Source organism: Argopecten irradians, chromosome 14, assembly GCF_041381155.1.
Source record: "Argopecten irradians isolate NY chromosome 14, Ai_NY, whole genome shotgun sequence".
Taxonomy (NCBI): Eukaryota; Metazoa; Mollusca; class Bivalvia; order Pectinida; family Pectinidae; genus Argopecten; species Argopecten irradians.
The window spans coordinates 9,473,122-9,494,950 of NC_091147.1; the positions used below are offsets into that span (position 1 = coordinate 9,473,122).

General features: G+C 34.3%; 1 protein-coding gene across 29 annotated transcripts in view; it reads right to left on the reverse strand.

The window, feature by feature from the left end:
• LOC138306886 (serine/threonine-protein kinase 26-like) overlaps positions 1-21,829 on the reverse strand; it is a 52,627-nt gene that overhangs the window by 25,078 nt on the left and 5,720 nt on the right. For 5 of the 29 annotated variants that reach the window (XM_069247430.1, XM_069247422.1, XM_069247410.1 and 2 more), the window contains exons 1-11: positions 15,879-16,054; positions 13,670-13,909; positions 12,894-13,059; positions 12,146-12,303; positions 11,271-11,456; positions 10,469-10,614; positions 7,749-7,851; positions 6,874-6,969; positions 3,498-3,593; positions 1,883-1,990; positions 1,376-1,432 (exon numbers count right to left, since the gene is read on the reverse strand). In XM_069247430.1, coding sequence (XP_069103531.1) covers positions 1,376-1,432; positions 1,883-1,990; positions 3,498-3,593; positions 6,874-6,969; positions 7,749-7,851; positions 10,469-10,614; positions 11,271-11,456; positions 12,146-12,303; positions 12,894-13,059; positions 13,670-13,909; positions 15,879-15,905 — 1,383 coding nt within the window. In that variant the 5' untranslated portion in view covers positions 15,906-16,054. Of the gene's footprint in view, positions 1-1,375; positions 1,433-1,882; positions 1,991-3,497; positions 3,594-6,873; positions 6,970-7,748; positions 7,852-10,468; positions 10,615-11,270; positions 11,457-12,145; positions 12,304-12,893; positions 13,060-13,669; positions 13,910-15,878; positions 16,056-21,829 lie in introns of those variants that run through there. The other 24 variants (XM_069247434.1, XM_069247428.1, XM_069247415.1 and 21 more) reach the window with 16 other exon arrangements.

Sequence of the window (21,829 nt, forward strand, 5' to 3'; positions counted from 1 at the left end):
CCAAACCCATCTGCACGATAAGTCATTTACTGCTTGAATAACAAAAATGATTTCTTCTACTTGATATGTTTAAACAGTAATGTAGCTAGCGATGAGAGTGTAAGTTATATCAAACACACAGCACAGAGTCTAATGCAAGAAAGATAACTCTAGCTACATGACTATACAGTAGAGCCTATAGGAGAATAAATATTATAAATAATTCCAGATATGATAGAATATGTGTAGGATGTCTGGTGAAAGATATGGCCCATTTACATGGCACCTTTCTCTCCATCAAATATATTTCCATATCTGAAGTATGTCATGTACATTTTATTCCGTGGTGAAGTTAGCATGCCTTTATGATAAAAGAAGCTGTACGGTTTTACATATGTCTGAAAAACAACAACTGAAAGAGATACTTCCTAGAAGAAATAGAAAAGCAGAAAGCACTAAAAATCACCAAAAAAAAAGAAGAATTCCAAATGTCAAAATAAATCATCAAAGTATTAATTGAACATGCAAGCAGATAAATATCAGTATTAAAACACAAACTGCATTTCACAGTCATGAATGTAATTATTCTGTACAGTACATAAGTCATTATCAAAAGCAAGATTTGAAAAAAAGGAGACAAAAAAAATCCTGAAATCTTACAAAAAAGTAGTGTTACAAAAGAGGACATATATCTACTAGATACATGTACCTGAATCACACAACACAAATACAGAGACAGAAGAACAAGTTTGACAGTCGAAAATTTACGTATACTTAGGAATGGAAAGGTAATACATTTGTACACATATGTACCAGTTTAACTTTAGCTTGCTAATTTGAATATCACTGTTATGTTTTAGTAAGTTTGTTAGTCCCAATAAAGCTTTAGATAGCACAAGGTATTCGATACGATACAATATGATTTCTGAGGCACACCAAGTTACAAATTACGAAGTTTGAAAGTTTTGTAAAAACAATTAAAACCTACCCTGAGTATCAATCATATGTATAACTTTAAACTGCATTTTTTTTTCTATTTATAACTAGAAATGCCATGAGATAATTTTAAATTTGGATTTCCCGAGGAATACAATCGGATTATAATATTTGACTTTAGTACAAACAAATATACCTGGTAAAATAACAGAAAACTAAAATTTTTACACAAAATGTACATAGGTAATAAAAACCACTAGAAATAAAAGCAAAGTATGTAGCAAAACAAACTGATTAAACATCTATATGTATTGTGTACTGGAATATGTTAAATAAAATGTCTAGGAAAAGTCGTGAGATAAATTTCACAAGAGGGTTAGTGGAGTGGTAAGGTGAGTCAAAAAATCACATCAATCTCATAATGTATTGTTATTTCTGTGTAACAGTTTAAACCACTTACAGTATCTTCACTGACCCTAGTGACCGCGGACAGTCTACTTCCATTATTTAATATTACCTGTAGGTGATTTTCAAGATGTTCATTATAACTTTTCACACTCATGAAAAACAACCATTATCTAAAGAAATTATTAATTCATTACAGTTCTTTTCAAAAACAAAATCTAGAATTATTGAAGCATCACATTTGTTTTTGTCTCATTAACAAAATATAAGACAAATTTTTCCCATGACTATTATATACTACCAGGTATTAATACATTAATTAAATATTAATTTTGTTTTTTTTTAATAGAAAGAAAAAATATTACTGAATGAAAATTGAAAAAATTGTGAAAAATTCAGCAAAATTATTTTGAAATAATAATTTAGCAATAAGGTAAAATACAATACTAATTAATATAATTAGTAATTTTATAATTTTGGTGAAAATCTAAGCAAAATCATATCAGTAATAAAAGCAGAGGAAAAAAATGGACTTTTTTGTACAATGACTATAGAAACTTACATCATCATGCATGACATTAACGGCAGTCCTATTATCAGAAGTATTAACTGCGATCCTGTTATCAGGAGGTGCGGGGGCAGGACGTTTCTCATAGTTAGAATGCCGTGTCTACACAACATGAACATACATTGGGTAAATTTATGTTCCAACCACAAAAATAAAGAATTATATTGACAAATCATCTATATTCATTTGCTTTTCCATAACTAAATATTTTTTTCCAATTTCACTGCAATTTTAATCCAGTCTTCACAGATCTATACATTTTCATCCAAAATATGAAATAATAATGACATTATTAGATTTGCATCTTATAAATACACTGACAAACTTTAAAAAAAAAGTGATTTATGCTATTTGATAAGAAAGTTACATGATATCACTCCTTAATATTCAATATAAAGACCTAAATATATAAGCCATGTAAAACCAGCTACCTTACAAAAATTTCTTTAATTATATACATGTATGTCAAAGTACACAACAAAATCTGACAAGCTGCTGCTTTTTTGATGAAATGGCAATGAATTCCCATGTATTAAGCAGTTCCATGATGTGGTATATAGCTGTAACAGGAGAGTTGCCAAAATGTAGCGGCCAGACCAGAATTTGACCCAGGGCCTCCGAACACTAGCCAAATGCTCTACCACTGAGCTACATGGTCACCAATGATCGACCCAATCCAATTCCGCTACATGTTGATTAATGCAGTAATGGTATTATTTTGGCTTCAGGCACGGAGACTAATTCTTTGATTCCAGATTACGAAGGTTGACAGAAAAAGTATTAGTGTTGAGATTCAGTATACTCATTAATTTCAATAGGGATTTAGAAAAATAATAATGGTGTAAATTTCTGAAGATCAAATAATTTTCTAAAAAAAAGTAGAATTATTAAAGAGTATAGATCTAAAAAGTTAGAAAAAGAGATATTGTCTAATAGAGGAATATATACATGCTAAAAAATATCTGAGGATAAAAGAAGTTATAAAGATAACTGATAATATTGTTATTTATCTTAGATACATGCCATACACAATGGTAAAAGTAATACTACGGTAGACCAAATTAGAATGACATGCCTTGGATATAGCATAAAGGTCAGAAAGTATAGCTAAGCTACAGATAAACCTTTGATAAACATAGGTCAAGACTCTCTGTCTGAAACTTCATTATTAAGTTTAATTGATTTTACTAGATGCAATATGAATTTATTTATCATTCCAGTTCACTAAAAATTGGAGAAATTAATCATTATATGCATTTAGGAGAAATTGTTTTTGGGATCAGAGGCAAAGACTTAAACAAAATTTGTTCTGAACTGACGATTTCTATATCAATTACTGTTACAAAAATAGTGTCAAATTGCTGTTTAGGAATGCCAATGATAACCTAAAAGTAATAACTAAAGTTATTTGTAGCCACAGACCAGGATTTCTTTCAAAATTCATTCGATGAGATATTTATATTGAAGACACTTTATGCTGTAAGGTAGAAAACATATCAATCAATTTGGTCTGATTGTGTTAGATTTACAGAGCACACAGGTAAAATTCTACAGCTACATAACAACACTGATCTATATACAGCCTCGGTACAACATCCACTAAACTTACGGAGTCGTCCTGCCCCCCACTGGGTGGGGCCGGAGGGGCGGGTCGTTTGCCAGACTCTCTTGTCGCCGACGAGACTGGAGGAGGTTGTATTGTATTCTATGTAAAACAACATGCATTTAGTCGTTAACCGCATGCACAACCAGGCAGTTTATATCATACACTCATCACAGTCAAGGTTAAATGTATCAGCAATCAAAACTTAACATCCCAAAACTTTCTCCTTTATCTTTGTACAGTTATTCGTGCTAAATCATGCGTAATAGCAATTCTAGAAAACAATAGTGACCTTCATCTCCATGCACAAAGATATTCTGTATTTACATACTAATGGTACAGAGTTACCTGCCCTTGTGGCTAGGTATTGATTACAACGTCATCAGCCTGTGTGCACTACGTCAAACATTTCAGAGAAAACAGAATGAGTTTCAATCGCAACATGATGACATCACAATATAAACCGATCCATAAGGGAGGTAACTATGTAATGTGCAATACTATTTATAAAACATTCTTATGCACTACTTGATGGCACAGATGTATCAAATCACCATACCAGAGAAAAGAAATATTATTAGGCTGATTAAATAACTGAAATACTTATCTAATTTATTACTTAAATCCATTATATTAATATAATATGATATTTTTCAAGTTTACCATCCAATCTACTTCTAACCTAAGGAATAGCCTTCAATACTAGCATTCATTTGGCATACAATAACAGAATATATAGTACTTATCTTATGACAAAATGTTTTTTGACACCTGGCATGGACTAAAGGACTTAACCAAAAAATTTATTTCACTTATCAAAATATGACTTTCTCCTAATGTTGGGCAAACATTACTCATAGTTCCTTATGAAAAAGATCTAGCCTAATACAAAGACAAAATAACAATCCTAGCCTAATACAAAGACAAAATAACAATCCTAACCTAATACAAAGACAAAATAACAATCCTAGCCTAATACAAAGACAAAATAACAATCCTACAATACAAAGACAAATAACAATCTAGCCTAATACAAAGACAAAATAACAATCCTAGCCTAATACAAAGACAAAATAACAATCCTAGCCTAATACAAAGACAAAATAACAATCCTAGCCTAATACAAAGACAAAATAACAATCCTAGCCTAATACAAAGACAAAATAACAATCCTAGCCTAATACAAAGACAAAATAACAATCCTAGCCTAATACAAAGACAAAATAACAATCCTAGCCTAATACAAAGACAAAATAACAATCCTAGCCTAATACAAAGACAAAATAACAATCCTAGCCTAATACAAAGACAAAATAACAATCCTAGCCTAATACAAAGACAAAATAACAATCCTAGCCTAATACAAAGACAAAATAACAATCCTAGCCTAATACAAAGACAAAATAACAATCCTAGCCTAATACAAAGACAAAATAACAATCCTAGCCTAATACAAAGACAAAATAACAATCAGAGATGATGTAATTCCTTTCAGATTACAATGACTATAAAATGAATCATTACACAATCTATTTCTAACTCAAACATGATATTTTACAAAGAAAACTTTGTAAAATTACAAATCAGTAAAATTGCTGCATGTCAACAAAACAACAATATAATAGTATGAGTTATATATTCACATGATGTAAAACTATACCATGTAAATCATTTTGCCTTTGTAAGAAATGTAGAAATATCGTAAATCATTCCTATTATAGCTGATTTTGTGTTACACCAATGATGATTTATGAATGAAGTGTTAAATACTGCATAACATTTTATATTTGTGGCTAATTTCTTTAGTTTGTACGTAAAAATATCAATAGTTAGCTAAAAGAATGACAATAGCAATAATATGACTCTTTGTTTTTTAATTTGTGGTTCCATGGCAACCACAAAAACAAAACTTTCAACACAACAAATATTTTACATTATACAGCATACAACTGTAACTCAGATGAATTTGTGAAGCTTTGTGTTATTCACACTCAAATAATGAGATACCTGCTATTCAAAAGTGTGCTCATATAAAAATATCAAAATGGTTTCTGGAATTGAAACTACTACAAACAGATTTTAGTGAATTAATTGGTTTGTGATCTGGATGTATATGTGACTGTGAACTTTACAGTAAAACCTGTCTAAGTAACCACCTCTGTATAATGACCACCTCTGTATAATGACCACCTCTGTATAATGATCACCTCGGTATAACGTCTACCTGCTTAACAAGAATAATTTCTTTGGGTCCCAAATGACTCGCATCAACAAAATTTGACATGTGTATTGATACTACATTGTATTTAGCTATAAAGCCAATATGATCTTCGTCATAAGAATGGTCTTTATAGACAGGTTTGACTGAAACTTGTGTTGGTGTCATTACAGATAAATGCCTAATCCAATTAACGAGGTTAAAACTCCACTCCCACGAACAAATAGGGAACAAAACTGGTTAGAGAAAAATTAAATTTGTTTACAAATGACAAAACAATGTCAACGAGTATTAATCAGAATCATATGACTCATGGACAATATACACATTCAATATGTATAATGAAATTGAAGAGAAATAAAAATTATTTGTTTTTACAAAGTTTTTATGAAAATACTAAAACCATTTACCCAACTATTACTAAGGTACTATTAAATCTATCAATTATTTTGCTATACGTCAGTTCTTTACTATTATATAAGTATAGAGGCAAAATTTCATTTGTAGCACATTCAAAGCAGTGTATCAAATTAAAAACTTAACATATCTTTTAAGTCTACTCAGGAAAAAGTAAGTTGGGGGTAAATACACCATATTGTCAGTGGCATTGGAAAGTGAAACAAAATGAAATCTTCAAACTGATGAAGTGAGTAGGCTATATAAACACTGGTGCTTCTGATATCTATAAACAAAGGTGTACAAATGGTCGTTATATTTCTTATATTAGTGTCAGATTTCCATGCACTTAATTAAATAGAGAGGAGATTCAAGCTTCGATCTTTTATAAATTCCATAAGTCCCCTATATCATACCTTAAGTCAGTGATAGGGAATAACTGGGGCGAGGTATGTAAATGGGCAGGTAAACAAATGACTGGGGAAAAAGGAGGAGACTGGGTCATGATTGTGAATGAACCATAGTATGATAGCATAAATACATAAAAGTATACTATATGCTCAAACTAAACCCAGATAAATAGACAGTTGTGCATTGATATAAACTATAAGTGCAGTCCGAGACAAAACATGTCTATATAAAGACAACCCCTGTTCACTACAAAAGAACAAGCTTCCCACTCAAAAGCATGTCATGTTTGGTCCAGAGGAACCAGCGAACAGCACAAGACAGGCAGAGTTGAGCCACTCACAGCACGCCCAGACTTACATCATCGTCTAAGGGATAGTCTGCTGCCTCCTCCACTGGGATGTCTAGGGGCGGTGTTGCACTCCGATCTTGGCCCACGTTAGTGAGGGCCGATCGCTAGACAAAACAACATGCACATATATCTACAACTCAGCTAACAGCTATTCTTCCTAACATGCAAAACTCTTACTTCCCTCATACATCAAGAATAGCACAAGGAGTTTTTATGTTTGAATCAAATTCAACTCTAGTCCAGAAAACCAAATCTGTATAGGATTCTTGTTTTGAATCAACTTTTTAAAAGTAAGGCTTCATCATGCTTAGGTTTTGTATTTTTCCTTTCAATTAAACTTGAGGTTAAACTAATGCACAAAAAGCCTAGATATAACATTTACTAATTATGCAACATTCCAGTTTTAGTAATATACCATGCATGCTATATGGAATACAATTGATGGTATAAAATAAGCTCCTATTTTATAAGATTTCTTATTCTAGGTTACATTTTTAACAAGATTTCTTTTTCTAACTCTCTCTCTAAGTTCTTACTGGTCTGTATTTATAAGACAACTTAAGTTTTATTTCCCAAAGTTATTTGATCAGTTTTCTTTGGATCATCAAAGCTTTTTTTATCCTTTTAGAAGTAGGGGTAATAGTGGGTCAAATCTTATATTACTTTATTGTAAAGCATGCTTAATTAAATAATTTATAAAACTTTTTTTTTTCATTTGAATTTCAGAATAAAGTAGTTAGATGCCATTAGTTGACACACAAGTATATAATATGTAACCCCACAACCGAGTCGTTACCCACACAACCTCCACAACCAGTACATGATGGTCATGCAGTTCACTCTCCCATGCTGACCGCCAGTTCGAGGTGACCTCTAGACTTACCTGGCCTTGACCATTCACATTGGATATGAGCTGCTGTTTGACCTTGTCGGCTTCCTTCATTGTCATGATCCAGTCAACCTGCATGTCGTTCTCATCGATCTCCCTAAATAAACCAAATCTCAGTGTAATGGGATGTAACTCTATCTACATCAGCGAACCACATCTCAAATTATCATCTAACAGGTCATTACAACAGCTGTTAGAGAACAGCAAAACTTGCCACTGGCAGACTTTAAAGTACTAGGAGATTAATCATGTAAGTATACATTTTATCCAGGAAGGCTCTTGAAATTCTCAAAATTCTGTTTTCCCCCTAAAATAATTGTTCATATATGTCCATAACAACATAATTACGTTATCCTATATAAAGGCAGAAATCAATGTCAAAATTAGTAAAGGAAAGTAAGGTACAAATGGGCCTCATAGGCATCTTGAAATTCTCAAAAGTAAAATTTTCCATCCTTAACATCAGATTTCTACATAAGCCAGTAGGAAGTGCAATTGTTGTGTTTTGGTAGATGGACAAACATAATATGTTTGTCCATATATGTCCATATACCAAAACAAGAGGCCCAGAGGGCCTGTATCGCTCACCTGGTTTTTTGTTAGTAATTATCACAAGACTCTGACAATTAGAAAAATAAGCAAAATTGACTCCCAAAGTTTAATTTTGAATCACAACCATACAATGATGCTATTGATACCATACAAATATGCTATCCAATACATAGGTTCAGAGACAAAGTAATTTATATGAAAATAGTAGCCTAATTGACCTTTTTGACCTCGCATCTATTGCCGTTTAAGGCCCCGGGGGTCAGCCCTATCATTTGTACAATTTCAAATCCCAACCCTATTAGGATGCTACCATTGCATTATAAGTGCCCTTCCATTCTTAGTTGCAGAGAAGAAGTCGTTTATATGGAAATAGCCAAATTGACCCCTTTTGACCCCACCCTTCAGGCCCCCGGGGGTCAGCCCCATCATTTGCAAAATTTTGAATCCAAACCCTATAAGGATGTAACCATTGCATTATGAGCGCAATCCCATGTTATTATGAGCGCAATCCCATGTTAAGTTGCAGAGAAAAAGTCATTTATATGGAAATTGACCACTTTTGACCCCGCCCCTCAGGCCCCCGGGGGGTCAGCCCTATCATTTGCTCAATTTGGAATCCCCAGCCTACAAGAATGCTACCATTGCATTATGGGGGTGCTATACCATGCTTAGTTTCAGAGAAGAAGTCGTTTATATGGAAATAGCCAAATTGACCCCTTTTGACCCCGCCCCTCAGGGCCCCGGGGGGGTCAGCCCCATCATTTGCACAATTTGGAATCCCCTCCCGATAAGGATGCTACCATTGCATTATGGGTGCTATACCATGCTTAGTGCAGAGAAGAAGTCATTTATATGAAAATAGCCAAATTAACCCCTTTTGACCCCGCCCCTCAGGCCCCCGGGGGGTCAGCCCTATCATTTGCACAATTTTGAATCCCCACCCTATAAGGATGCTTCCATTGCATTATGGGTGCTATACCATGCTTAGTTTCAGAGAAGAAGTTGTTTATATGGAAATAGCCAAATTGGCCCTTTTGACCCCGCCCCTCAGGCCCCCGGGGGGTCAGCCCCATTATTTGTACAATTTTGAATCCCCACCCTATAAGGATGCTACCATTGCATTATGGGTGCTATCCCATGCTTGGTTTCAGAGAAGAAGTGGTTTATATGGAAATAGCCAAATTGACCCCATTTGACCCCGCCCCTCAGGCCCCCGGGGGGTCAGCCCCATCATTTGTACAATTTTGAATTCCCACCCTATAAGGATGCTACCATTGCATTATGGGTGCTATCCCATGCTTGGTTTCAGAGAAGAAGTCGTTTATATGGAAATAGCCAAATTGACCCCTTTTGGCCCCGCCCCTCAGGCCCCCGGGGGGGTCAGCCCCATCATTTGTACAATTTTCAGTTAGTAGCCCATAAGGATGCTACCAGTCAAATTTTGTTGAAATCCGACCAGCGGTTATGGAGAAGAAGTCGATTGTTGACGGACGACGGACGCCGGACGCCGGACGACGGACGCCGGACGCCGGACGCTGCGGTTACCCATAAGCTCACCTCGGTCCTTTGAACCAGGTGAGCTAAAAACCACAACAATGGCACTTCCTACATTATGTAGAAATTTAGGCCCACTGGAACTCTTGAGATGTCCAGTATTGCCTTCCTTAAAATGACTGTTTCTACCCATTACAACCTTTACAATCCCATATTTATGTAGAAATCAATGTCAATTGGTACAGATAAAAGCATTTAACAATTTACAATTAAACCTCAACCAACGTACACACCAGAATGATTCCATAAGCCTCCCTCTCTCTCTCCTCGAGAGGCAAACTCAAAATCATTTTTATCATTCTATAGATTTTAGATATATTTCATAAACTCTATTTGCAAAATATCATAGGTTTACACAGTTATTTATATTTTCTATATTTCAATTTTATTCTGCTTATCAAGAATAAGTCCAGCAGCACTCAGTGTCAATTCCTAAAGACATATTGGATAATTGTCTTGCTCCTGCTGGCTAATAACTATCAAAACTCATGAAAGGGGAGATAATTCCTGCTACATTTAATGTAAAGGAGGATTCAATGTAAGGGGAGGTAACTCCAGTGCTTACAAGACCAACCCCAGGATAAGTTTTGTATCATCAATATACGAACCCTTCACTGTCACTATCGTCGCTATCAACATTGTTGCCTTTCTCCATCTTCCATCGTTTGTATCTGTCAATTAAATCTGTGAGATATGTCGTTTTTCTGGCTTTTCTGATAAAAGGGTGTCTTAATAATTCCTTTGCTTGTGGTCTCTGAAAAATTACAAGAACATGTTCAAACAGGGGTTTTGATGAACAGCTTAATCTCATTAACTAAAAGCATAATATCACGACCCTGACAGTCTTCTTGTGCGGATAGTGTTACTGAGAAGTGGTCAGTATAGCCTTGCGTGTAGATGGACAGTCAAATGACACTAGGAGAGGGATGTACACAGGTGGTAGGCTAAGCATCCAGCGCCTTCTTTAGGAACCATTATAAGGCTCCATTTTCAAAACAAATAGCTATATATTATTTCACATTTGAAGCCAAAATTTCCAATTGATAATTTAGATCAATAGTTCCTATGCAAGTATGAAATGACAAAAACATTTACAAATGCATTGAGATATTTATACACATTAAGGCATACTAATATCATCAGAATTTAACTATTTCAGATGTATATATCTCCCAATATGCCCAGCTGTTATTCAGATTAGAAGATCCTGGTATATGTTCAATAATGTCCACCAACCCATGATACCACATTGACCACTTCTCAGTAACAACAACAATTTTAATCACTTTCAATTAAATAACACTATATGTCAAAGACGTGTCATATTATCTTTTTAACTAAAGGCTTTTCCTTTTTCTATTTGATAAATTTGATTCAGTCCAAATAGTATGTGCTTCACTGTATACTTACATTATTTGGATCTTTATTCAGACATTGTTCTACAAATTCTTTGCAACTTTTACTGTAGTTCCCCGTCAGTTGTGGCGGGTTATTTTTAGGTATAAGGAATAACACTCTCATTGGATGTAGTTCTGAGTTTGGGGGCTCGCCTTTTGCTAATTCAATGGCTGTGATTCCCAAGCTCCATATATCAGCCTGTCAGGAAAAAATAACCACTTTACAAATAACATAATCAAAGGATATCAACTTTCTTTCACAGGTTCTAAATTTCACAATTTTTATTACAAAACTTTACGAAGAATAAAATTCACAGATTTAAACATTGAATGGAAAGTCCTATCAATAAATTTGAGGTAATGTTAATTCTTCCAGAATTTACCAAAGTAAGTCATGTGCAGAAGAAAGTTTCATTATAGAAATCTGAAACATTAATTTTGTTTTCTAGCAATACAATGCCAGTAAATTAAGTGAATGTGGGCAAATTATGATACGACACCATCTGTTAAATTTTTGCATGGATATGGTAAGTGAAAACTATATACATGTACATACAGTCAGAGCTATACAAGGATGGGTGTCAAAGTGAAACATCAATACAAATTTGACACTGTAAGGATGCATACTACTGCATGAACAATTATAAAGAGTGGAGTTGAATAAAACCTTCATATTTTTATCCAGAAAATAGATATTTAATTAGGAAATACTACATAATTGTGACTCTCTTTCTATCTAAATCTTTCTATCTGTTAACAGGAATCAAAAGGCTGTAAGCAAATCTGTCCTTCATAGCCAACATTTAGTATTCAGAGTATTTCTATTTGTGACTAGAGTTGATAAATGTCACTATGCTAGAATCGAATAAAACAATTTTAGTCAATGACCTTTGTATCATACGCAGACTGTTTTATCACTTCCGGAGCCATCCAGAATGGCGTGCCTACAAATGTGTTGCGTTTGCCCATGGTGTCGGTTAGTTGTCCAGCTACACCAAAGTCGGCTAATTTTACATCTCCATTCTCTGATAACAGCACATTGGCAGCTGTAAAATAATGAACTCAGTATTAGAACACCATATAATCTTCTAGAAATATTTTCACAAAAATTAATCTTTGAAGAGAATTTTCTAGTCTATGCACAGCAAAACATGTTTATTTGATTAATTGTGGTGTGTGGTGCATGTTTTGGAGACTGCAGTATGTTCGTGTATAATGGAACTGTTGCCCTTTTTATAGTGCTATATCAAGCAACCCATCCCACCCGGTCACATTATACTGACAACAGGTGAACCAGTGGTTCCTGTATGCTAGCCATGGGTACCAAGAAGGAGCATAAACTACCACTTTTAAAGACTTTGGTGTGTCTCGGCCAGGGGATAGATCCCAAAGGCCTTTAGTTGAGCGCTCACCCCTGTGAGGTACAGTTATAACATAGTAATGAGATAACAGTAATGTATTATGAGCTTTGCCTAGAACGAAGTTATTCCGTCCAAATGTTTGTTAAAATCATAATTTACTATAAATTAAATAAATCCCCTTGAATAAAAGCAACCACATAGTACTCCTTTTACCAATAAAAACCTAAAATTAAACTTCTTCTAACATCTATGTAACCAAACTACCATTGAATTACCTTTGATATCTCTGTGTAACTTCCTCTCGGAATGTAGATACTCTAGTCCTTTGAGGATTTCTCTTAATATAATGGCGATGTCTGTCTCTGAGAACGGTCCAGCCTTCATCAGGTCCAGTGCAGACCCCCCACCCAAGTACTCCATAATAATCCATAGCTTTGACCCCTAAAACAAACACACAAAGGTATTAATCATTTAGTAATTCATCATCTAGATCTATACAGAGTCTATACAGTGAAGCTGAATTAAATTGAATGCCTTGGGAAATCTCTTCAAATTATCCCCATTTCAATATCACCAACAAAATATCCACTGTCACCTTCATCAGACACAAATGACCAGGCCATAATACTGTACAGTTGCTATTGTTCGCGGGGGATTTAATTTCGCTATATTCACGATCAGTATTATGGCCTGGTCATTTGTCTGCTGAAGGTGACAGTGTACACATTGTACTAGTCATTGAAATGTCACGTGAAATTACCACAGGTTTTGTTACAATATCAATACATAAAATATAGCTTGTAGTATTTTCTGATAAATTTTTAACAAACTATTACATAACAAACTTTAAAATACATGCATAAACCCCAGTATTGACCGATCACCAAGCAGTTTGTAGCTCACACAAGCCCATGTTTAATTGCAAATAATTTTCAGAGCAAGCATCATTGCACACATAATGCAAATTGCTAAGTCATATGTGATACCCAAGTGGTTTTATTGACAGCTGGCGTTCAATCAATGTTTTACACTACGTCTAAGTATAACAAACCTTGAGATAGGACCCGTAGTATTTTGTGACAAAGGGGCTATCACATTGTGATAAAACCATTATTTCCTGTTGGATATCTTCTATTTCATCTTCAGCTTCCTCTAAGTCTATAATTTTGATGGCCACCACTTGCTGTGATTTATTGTCTATTCCTTTGAACACCTCTCCAAATGAACCTTTTCCTATTTTGTCCAGCTTCGTAAAGCGCGTTTCCGGGTCGATAGACATCCCGGAACTTCTCTGCAAGCAAAAATTATCAAAACATTAACTCATGTTATTAAACCTTAACTGGTATTTTCTAAAGTGTTAAATATCAAACAAATGTACTAAATAAACACAACAAAGGAAACGTTTAAGTTCTGAATCTTATACACAATATTTTCATAAGTATATAAGATACCATATTCATTAGCACAAGATACCAATGAAAATATTGAAAATATACAGGCATTAAACAAATAAGTTTTATGAAAAGCATTGTACATTAAAATTAACTCATAACATATTAATTTTGTTAAAGTTGTGTTCTTATAGCCAATGATAAATTCTAAAGCTCTTGTTACTTACCTGTGTATAACTGACATAAACAGTAATCTTACAAAAGCCAACAAATGAAAGAGAAGCATGCACTAGAGTTTGGCATGATACAGCATTAAGCTTATACTGTGGGGATTCACTCTACATGTTTGTGAACCAGGGTCTACATCCCCTCGGTGACGGTAGACATGTAGGACCTATACACATTATATATATATATATATAAATATATTCATAATGGCCATTGGAAAATATAACTGCTATTAACCTGAATTTTCAGTCTAAACCCTGAACACCTGTCAAGGGTCCATATAAGCTGGTCACCAGCAGACGCCCCTAAGTTGGTGATCAGATATTCTCAGCAGAATTCTAATATAATATGTACTAGATTATCTCCCCTTAATTTGAAAATTAAGACAAGAAACAGATGTCTGTGGTAGAGACAAAAATTAGAAAGCCAAATTTTAGTGATGTTATTAATCAATATTGTAGAGGCTAATGGCCAGTGTAGAGTGCATATGTTCAAACTTAAAGGTGTTTAGTTTCATCACTTAATTAGTGAAAATATCCCTTTCCACTGCATACTGTGAAACATATGTGTTTGTGTATCTTTCGATCTTAATTGAATTGAGCAGCAAGGAACAAGAGCTATCTGATTGCCTAAAAATACTTTATATTTAGATTTTACTTTCACTTCAGATAAGAACCATATTTAATCAAATATAGGACACCATAAAACACCATAAAATCTCACAGGGATTTTTTTTAAATCTACACTTCGTGTCAAACTGTAAAATCAATAGTTTTGCAATGATCTGAGCATGAAAACCTTGTAGGAAACCACACTATCTATCTATAGCTAAATTGTTATACAGTGTATCAATATGGGCAATTTAAAAAAGATCTAGCTGCATATTAACTGGTGTTCAATTTCAATATTTGATTGTTTAAAATGTAAAATTATTTAACCAACTTTAGACACCACTTTTTGTTATGATGTAAATTCAGATTTGTCATGGTGCATATTTGATTTTCTTTGACTATGCAGAGGTTAGGGAATGGCTGACTGCATGACTCAAATACCATTCTACATTTTCTATAAATTTTTATGAATACAGAACTGACTCATGATGGCATTTCAATTATAAATTCAAATGGAGATTCAAATATAAATCACAACTTATCATAATTAAGGACATGCACAGTTTGTCCAGGTACTGGTATTTATAGTCTGGTACTAGTAATTATTATGATAACTACATTCTGCCCAATCACTGCCCATGATCAGCCTTGCTTGGCCTCCTAGGCCGAGTCATGTCTGACCCCCTAGCCCAGCCTGGCCCCACCCCACTATGTACGATCAAAATCATTATACCAATGTATTTATACCTGTACATGTTTATCAAAATAGAAGTCTGTAAACCTTATGATTACTGATGAAAGGATCTTATTATAAGATAGTTCCAATTTACAAGTAACATACTATATTATAGCTATCAGTATGTAATCTTAACCTCAATGATAGACTACCATGACAGTATACTATGTAACCACACTTTAGATTTACTTCACTTTACATAATTTCTGTATATGTAAACAATCACTGACAACAGAAAATATTTCTACCACAATAATTATCTTCATTTAGTGTACACATTAGAGTTTTACTTACAGAAGAAGTAGAGTTATGAAGTCTCATTCTCCCTAATAAATGTCACCACCAATATATAATATCCAGTCCAGAGAATCTACGACTTAGTGAATCAGCATGAAGTTATTACCATGTTTTGTGGAAAATGACAGTCCCACCCAACACTGTACGTAACAATACCACAGAGTGTAATGGTGGTGACAGAGGTATAGGGCCGTGGTATGAGGCCACCTGTGACGGGAACAATGTGATCACGACACGGGTATTTATAAACATCACACACACCCTGATATGTCAATATCACCATGCTACCTATTAGAGGAGATATCAGGTATATCCTGCACGATAAAATCAGGTAAAAAACCTCAAGGTGAAAGCTAATTCTAATATAGTTAGGGTTTATGGTTTTATAAACGTCCTATTAATAGCCACGGTCATTTAAGGACATGTATGCCAGGTTTGATGGCAGGAAACCCAGAGTATCCAGATAAAACCATTGACCAGTTGCGGCCAGTACCTGGCAACTCCCACCATATGGGATTCAATTGTGAACTCGTGAAGGGTGGATCAAGGGCATGTGGGACATCTTAACCATTCTGCTACAGCCATCTAATGGTAGATAGAGAGATCAGTAATCTTCACAGTAACCGGGTCTTTACATGAGTAGCTATCTGTGAGTCAGCACCAACCCTGCCAGGGTTACTGCTTACTCTAATATATCAAATCGATAAATTATTCAAAGTTTTTTGACAGGTGCAAATGTCAAGTATCATATTCATCATAATTTTTTCAATATTTCATTTCCCATTCCACCAAAAGCGAAGTTCATCCTGTCTATAAACAGATACTATAAAATTACCATATATATGTAACTAACGATCTTACAGTCATATAGTGACCACCTCTATTTGAAAATCATCTGCTTAATTAACAAATTTTCTGGTGTCCAAAGTGGTCAATAACACAATGACATGTATATTTCAGACCACTTGACTATACCTTTTATATACAGTGATTTTTTAGATACATTTTGGGCTGAATAAAGGCTCCTTTGATCTCCTAGAGAAATTTTGCTATATTTTTCCAATTTTATGTAAAAATTTCCCAAATAATGAAAAACTCTACAATATACAAACATGTTCGAATTCAAAAGGTACAGTGCACAGGCCCCTGAAACTATTGAATAAGAAAATCAGTGATATTGTCCCTTGGACAATGTATATTGTATTTTTAGATTTGACTGTGCATACAAATTAAATGTATGTATACTTACTTAATTTCTATAGCAGAAAAAAATTAGTTTGGCGATCAACGATCACTGATTTTTGTTAATTTGTGAGATGAATGTTTCCAGGATATGTTAAGTGTTGAAGTAGTACATGTACAACTGAGAATGCGGATAGACGTTAACTTATATAATTAGCTGGGTAACAATGACAATGTATATGTAACAGTTACACGATCATATTAATTCAGCAGTAATAAATCTTATTGACTCTATCAGAACAAAACCTTGCACTTCACACACCCTACACACTGAATACATACGGGAGACCATCCTTACATGACCCTGGCTGTTAATGGGATGTTAATTAATCAAACAAACAAACTAAACAGAACAAACTTCAATAAACTTAATAACAAATATAACCTTGTTTTGATATAAAGCTAATAGTCATCCCTTACATCTAACATCAATGTAGTTATAGTGTTACCAATCAAGAGAATTTTACTAAAAACAGAAGGAAGTAGATCTGTCATCCCTGAAGCCAACTTAAAGCACACACCTATTCCCCTACCTCCATTCCAACACCATAAAAAAAACTTTCCTCTTCCCTTTTGCATCAAAATTCTTTAAAATGGAGGAAGTATCTTGTTCCAATATGCACATCTACACAATGTAAGGAATACTGCCACCAAGTTTAATTGAAATCCTTTCAGTAGTTTTGGAGGAGTAGTCCGTCGATCATTGTCTACAGACAGACTGACAAGTTGAATACATTATAGTATATCTGCCCTAGGGCCACTAACTTCAATGCATGCGATATAATAATTAAAAGAAATAGATACAATCAAATATTATACAGAAATGAGGAGAGCTTTCTGTATACTATGTATATAAAATGTGTATCAGCTCTAGCCTGGCGACTCCTGTATCCGCTCTGCATGGAAGTGATATCATTCCATAAGTACTGCTATTACTGTACCATTCATAATTTGGTTATAATCCTATTTATGTACAGTAAATTTCCTCCACATCAGTGTGGTGGAGTTAAGTGATTTATTTGATTTATCCTTATCAATTATCCTTGTTTTGTGTTGCTTTAAATGTATACAGCCCTTTGAATGAACATGTTTGATTAGAAAAAATAAATTAGAAGTTGAATATTAGCAACTGTATTTGAATCAGTATGCGCCCCCATCTCTATAATTGCCCATTCTACTTCTTAAAGCCTCAACTTTATTTACTGACCTTTTATAAAATACAGACAGAAAATATGAATTACTGACCTTTTATAAAATACAGACAGAAAGTATGAAAACATCAAACTTCTTTGTTTGATTTCTTTTTTGCAAACTGATTAATAGCTTACATTGTGAAATCTTTTTATGAAAGATTATTTCAATATTAGTTCTATTAAGCACCCCTTATTTTTTCCCCCCGTTTTTTAAGCTCACATCGGGATGAATACGGTACATGTACATATCAATCATCTTTGATGTTGGCCATATTACAGTCTTAAACAATGATCCATAAAGAAATCACTTAGTCCTATATAAATATAACCTCTGAAAAGGTATGAACGAGAAAGGAACTTAAGGGACAACTTGTTTTTATAACTCACCAGTATAGCTGATTGAACCTATATGGAAGTGCATCAATCAAAAATAGCTTATAATATAAAGTCATATAAGGTATTAACCTGTGCATTACTATTGAAATAAGTTAAGTTTTCTGTTTAGATACATTTAGAAATTGTTAGACTAAATATCCCACAAGGCTACAGCAGGCGATGTTAATTATATAATAACAGACCATTCTAAAACATCAGTTGATCCTGTCAGAATCTATTGGATTTTGATGCTACATCTACTACCAAATGATACTGCACACTAGTACTATAAGACCTTCTGATTGGTGATCATGACCCAGGGCGGTACCCCAGGGCCTGGCCATGCCTTGTTCCTCAAAGAGTGTGCACCATCCTGGATACCCCAGGGTTTCCGATCACTTACGTTCTCTACACCCCTGGACTATCTTATAGAAAAACTGGAGGCAGCTCAGAGGAAAAACTATGAACCAATCACAGGCCAGCATATATTTTCTTTGAAGACTACAGAGAGAGTGACGCTCAACTTCAAAGCCACGTAGTCAAACCACAGCGTACTGTTATATGGCTCTTTTGATGTGAATAAAAGGACTAAATTACCTGTTCTGTTGCCTCCAGTTTTACTATGAGATAGTCCACAGGTGTAGAGATCATAAGTGATTGGAACCCCTGGAGTATTGAGGATGAGTGTTCACCCAATTTTTCACTTGTTTATGGAAAAAAAGTGTGCACTAAATACGCATAAATATGGTGTATATATTATATTCACTAGACATGTCTGCAAGAAATACGCCAAAGCACACTGCCCCATATATTAAAAGGAAATATATGATATGAGGGGTTGAGGGAATCAACATTGATAAGTAATTATAAAAGCTCCCCCTTACACAAACAGCCCCCCCATTCCTTATTTCATAGCATGGGTCGGGCATAAAAAATATTAAAAATGTTTAACAAAGATGTTACTTAAGATAAAATATGGACATTGACAGGTTCAGCTCTTATCATTTATAGGTTTAACAGGACACACCCTTCTAAGTAAACACAAGATATCGACTCACAATAAATTCAATATGCTACCAAGCCATTGAATGATCAGTACACTTAAATGCTATCACAATCCACATGAAACCTTGATAAAATATCCAAAATGAACATAACAATGTTTAATTTATGTGAAATACATGTACTAGAGAATATCGGAGATGAAAATTCATCTGTTTTTGTCTACGGTATATTTTCAATACAAGAGTTTTTTCAATAGTAATATTGGTGTTAAACTGACAATAACTTAACTAGATCAGCAGATCTTGCTTCAAATTTAATAGTTATTTCAGACCCAATTCAAGGCAACCTTTGGCCCGAGGATTACACAAACAATATGTGTAATATACCCAGACTAGGTGTGCAGCTTTACAAGACTTCCTCATACCAATGCGGACCAATAAAACCTGGGCTAATCTTTAGAACAGTGCAGAAAGCTTCACAAAAAAAAAGCATGTGTTCAAACTATATTCTGATAGCGAATAGAGATCAATATCTAGCACAAACAGAAAGTCGGAGCATTGTATCACAAGCTTTGCTAGACATAAAATCTGAAACAATTCACAAGTTAAATATTACATAAGTCCAACACATTATACATTGGTTTTTCAGCACAATGACATCCTGTACAGGCCCATGGTTTTGGACAACAGCTTTTAAAAGCAAACTGTGTAAGTACAAATACCATAGCATAGGATATAGTTTTACTTTAAAGCAAAACATTTGTAAACATCCTGGAATTGGACAAAAGTTTCTAAGTGCAAGTTCTGTGAAAGCACCATATGGCATTAGTACATTTCAGACATTACTTTTATAGCAAGTCCTATTAAATTCATAAGCACCACTACATTATTGAAGACTTTTGAAGCAAGTTCTGTGCAAGCACCCTTGCACTGAACAATGGCTACATAGAATTTAAGCAATGCTGTGGCTCTATTTTAAACTATATCTTTTCAAATAAAACTTAAGTCTTTTATAACTTGAAGACCCTGTTTCATTTCAAAATTATGTCAGTTTTACCACATTTCCAAGTTTAAATCAGGTCCAGCTGCAATTCTTGAATTGAAACTCAATTATTTTCATTTTTGCCACATGGTGTTTAAAACCTTTAAATTCCAAAACATGTTAACCACTATAATACTAAGGATCGATATACATGTATATATAATATACTGGACAGAATTTGTAGCAGCTAGATTTGCATGATCAACACTATCTAAGGAGAAAACTTAGATAGGCCTTGTCTGCTGTCAAATCCTTTTGACTGTAAATAATGTCAAAAAAATTGTTGAAATTGAAATCAACAACAGCAGAACAGATACAAACAGGTGGTCACATTCAAGAAACCTATTTCCTATAATAACTGAAACCTTGACCTGTCACTTAAATAATAACTGCTCTGTGGCCATATGGACAAGGCTTAATTATCTCCAAGACTGAATTTTCTGTGACATTATGTAATTATTAATAGTTATTTATTTTATATAACATGGTAAAACTCTCCTGGTTTTTAAAAGCAAAATGTAGGTCAGTGACGTCATTTTTGTGTCACATTTAAACTCTAGGTCAATAATCTAATATTTGTGCCACATTTAAAGCACTCTCTATATATATATTCAACAATTTTCTCACGATAACACTAAGTGTAGGAGCTACAATCTCGAGCATGAGGTAAAATGTCAAATGTGTGAACATGTTTAATTTGGTTTGATTAATTCTAATATCCTATGAACAGCTATAGGGCCATCTGAAGATCATGTGATGGGTTTAGATGGTGGATGAAAGCCAGAGTACCTGGAGAAATCCTCTAACCAGCTGCCAGTACCAAGCATGCTCCACATAGGATTTGAACTCGCAATCCAGAGGTGAAAGCCTTGGGGTAATATGTTGGGACACTGTAGCCTTAATTCCAAAATTGAACATTCACCTTGATTAGGTCTGACCAGTGACCAGTGCAGCAGACCTAGAGATATGAGTTAACGACACCTGTAGCTATACTGTAACCATAGGATTGTTTAAAGATGGAGTGCGACACCAACAGCTCCTGTGACAAATCATAGACTGATGCACATGGTACCAATATTTCACTTGTAGGTT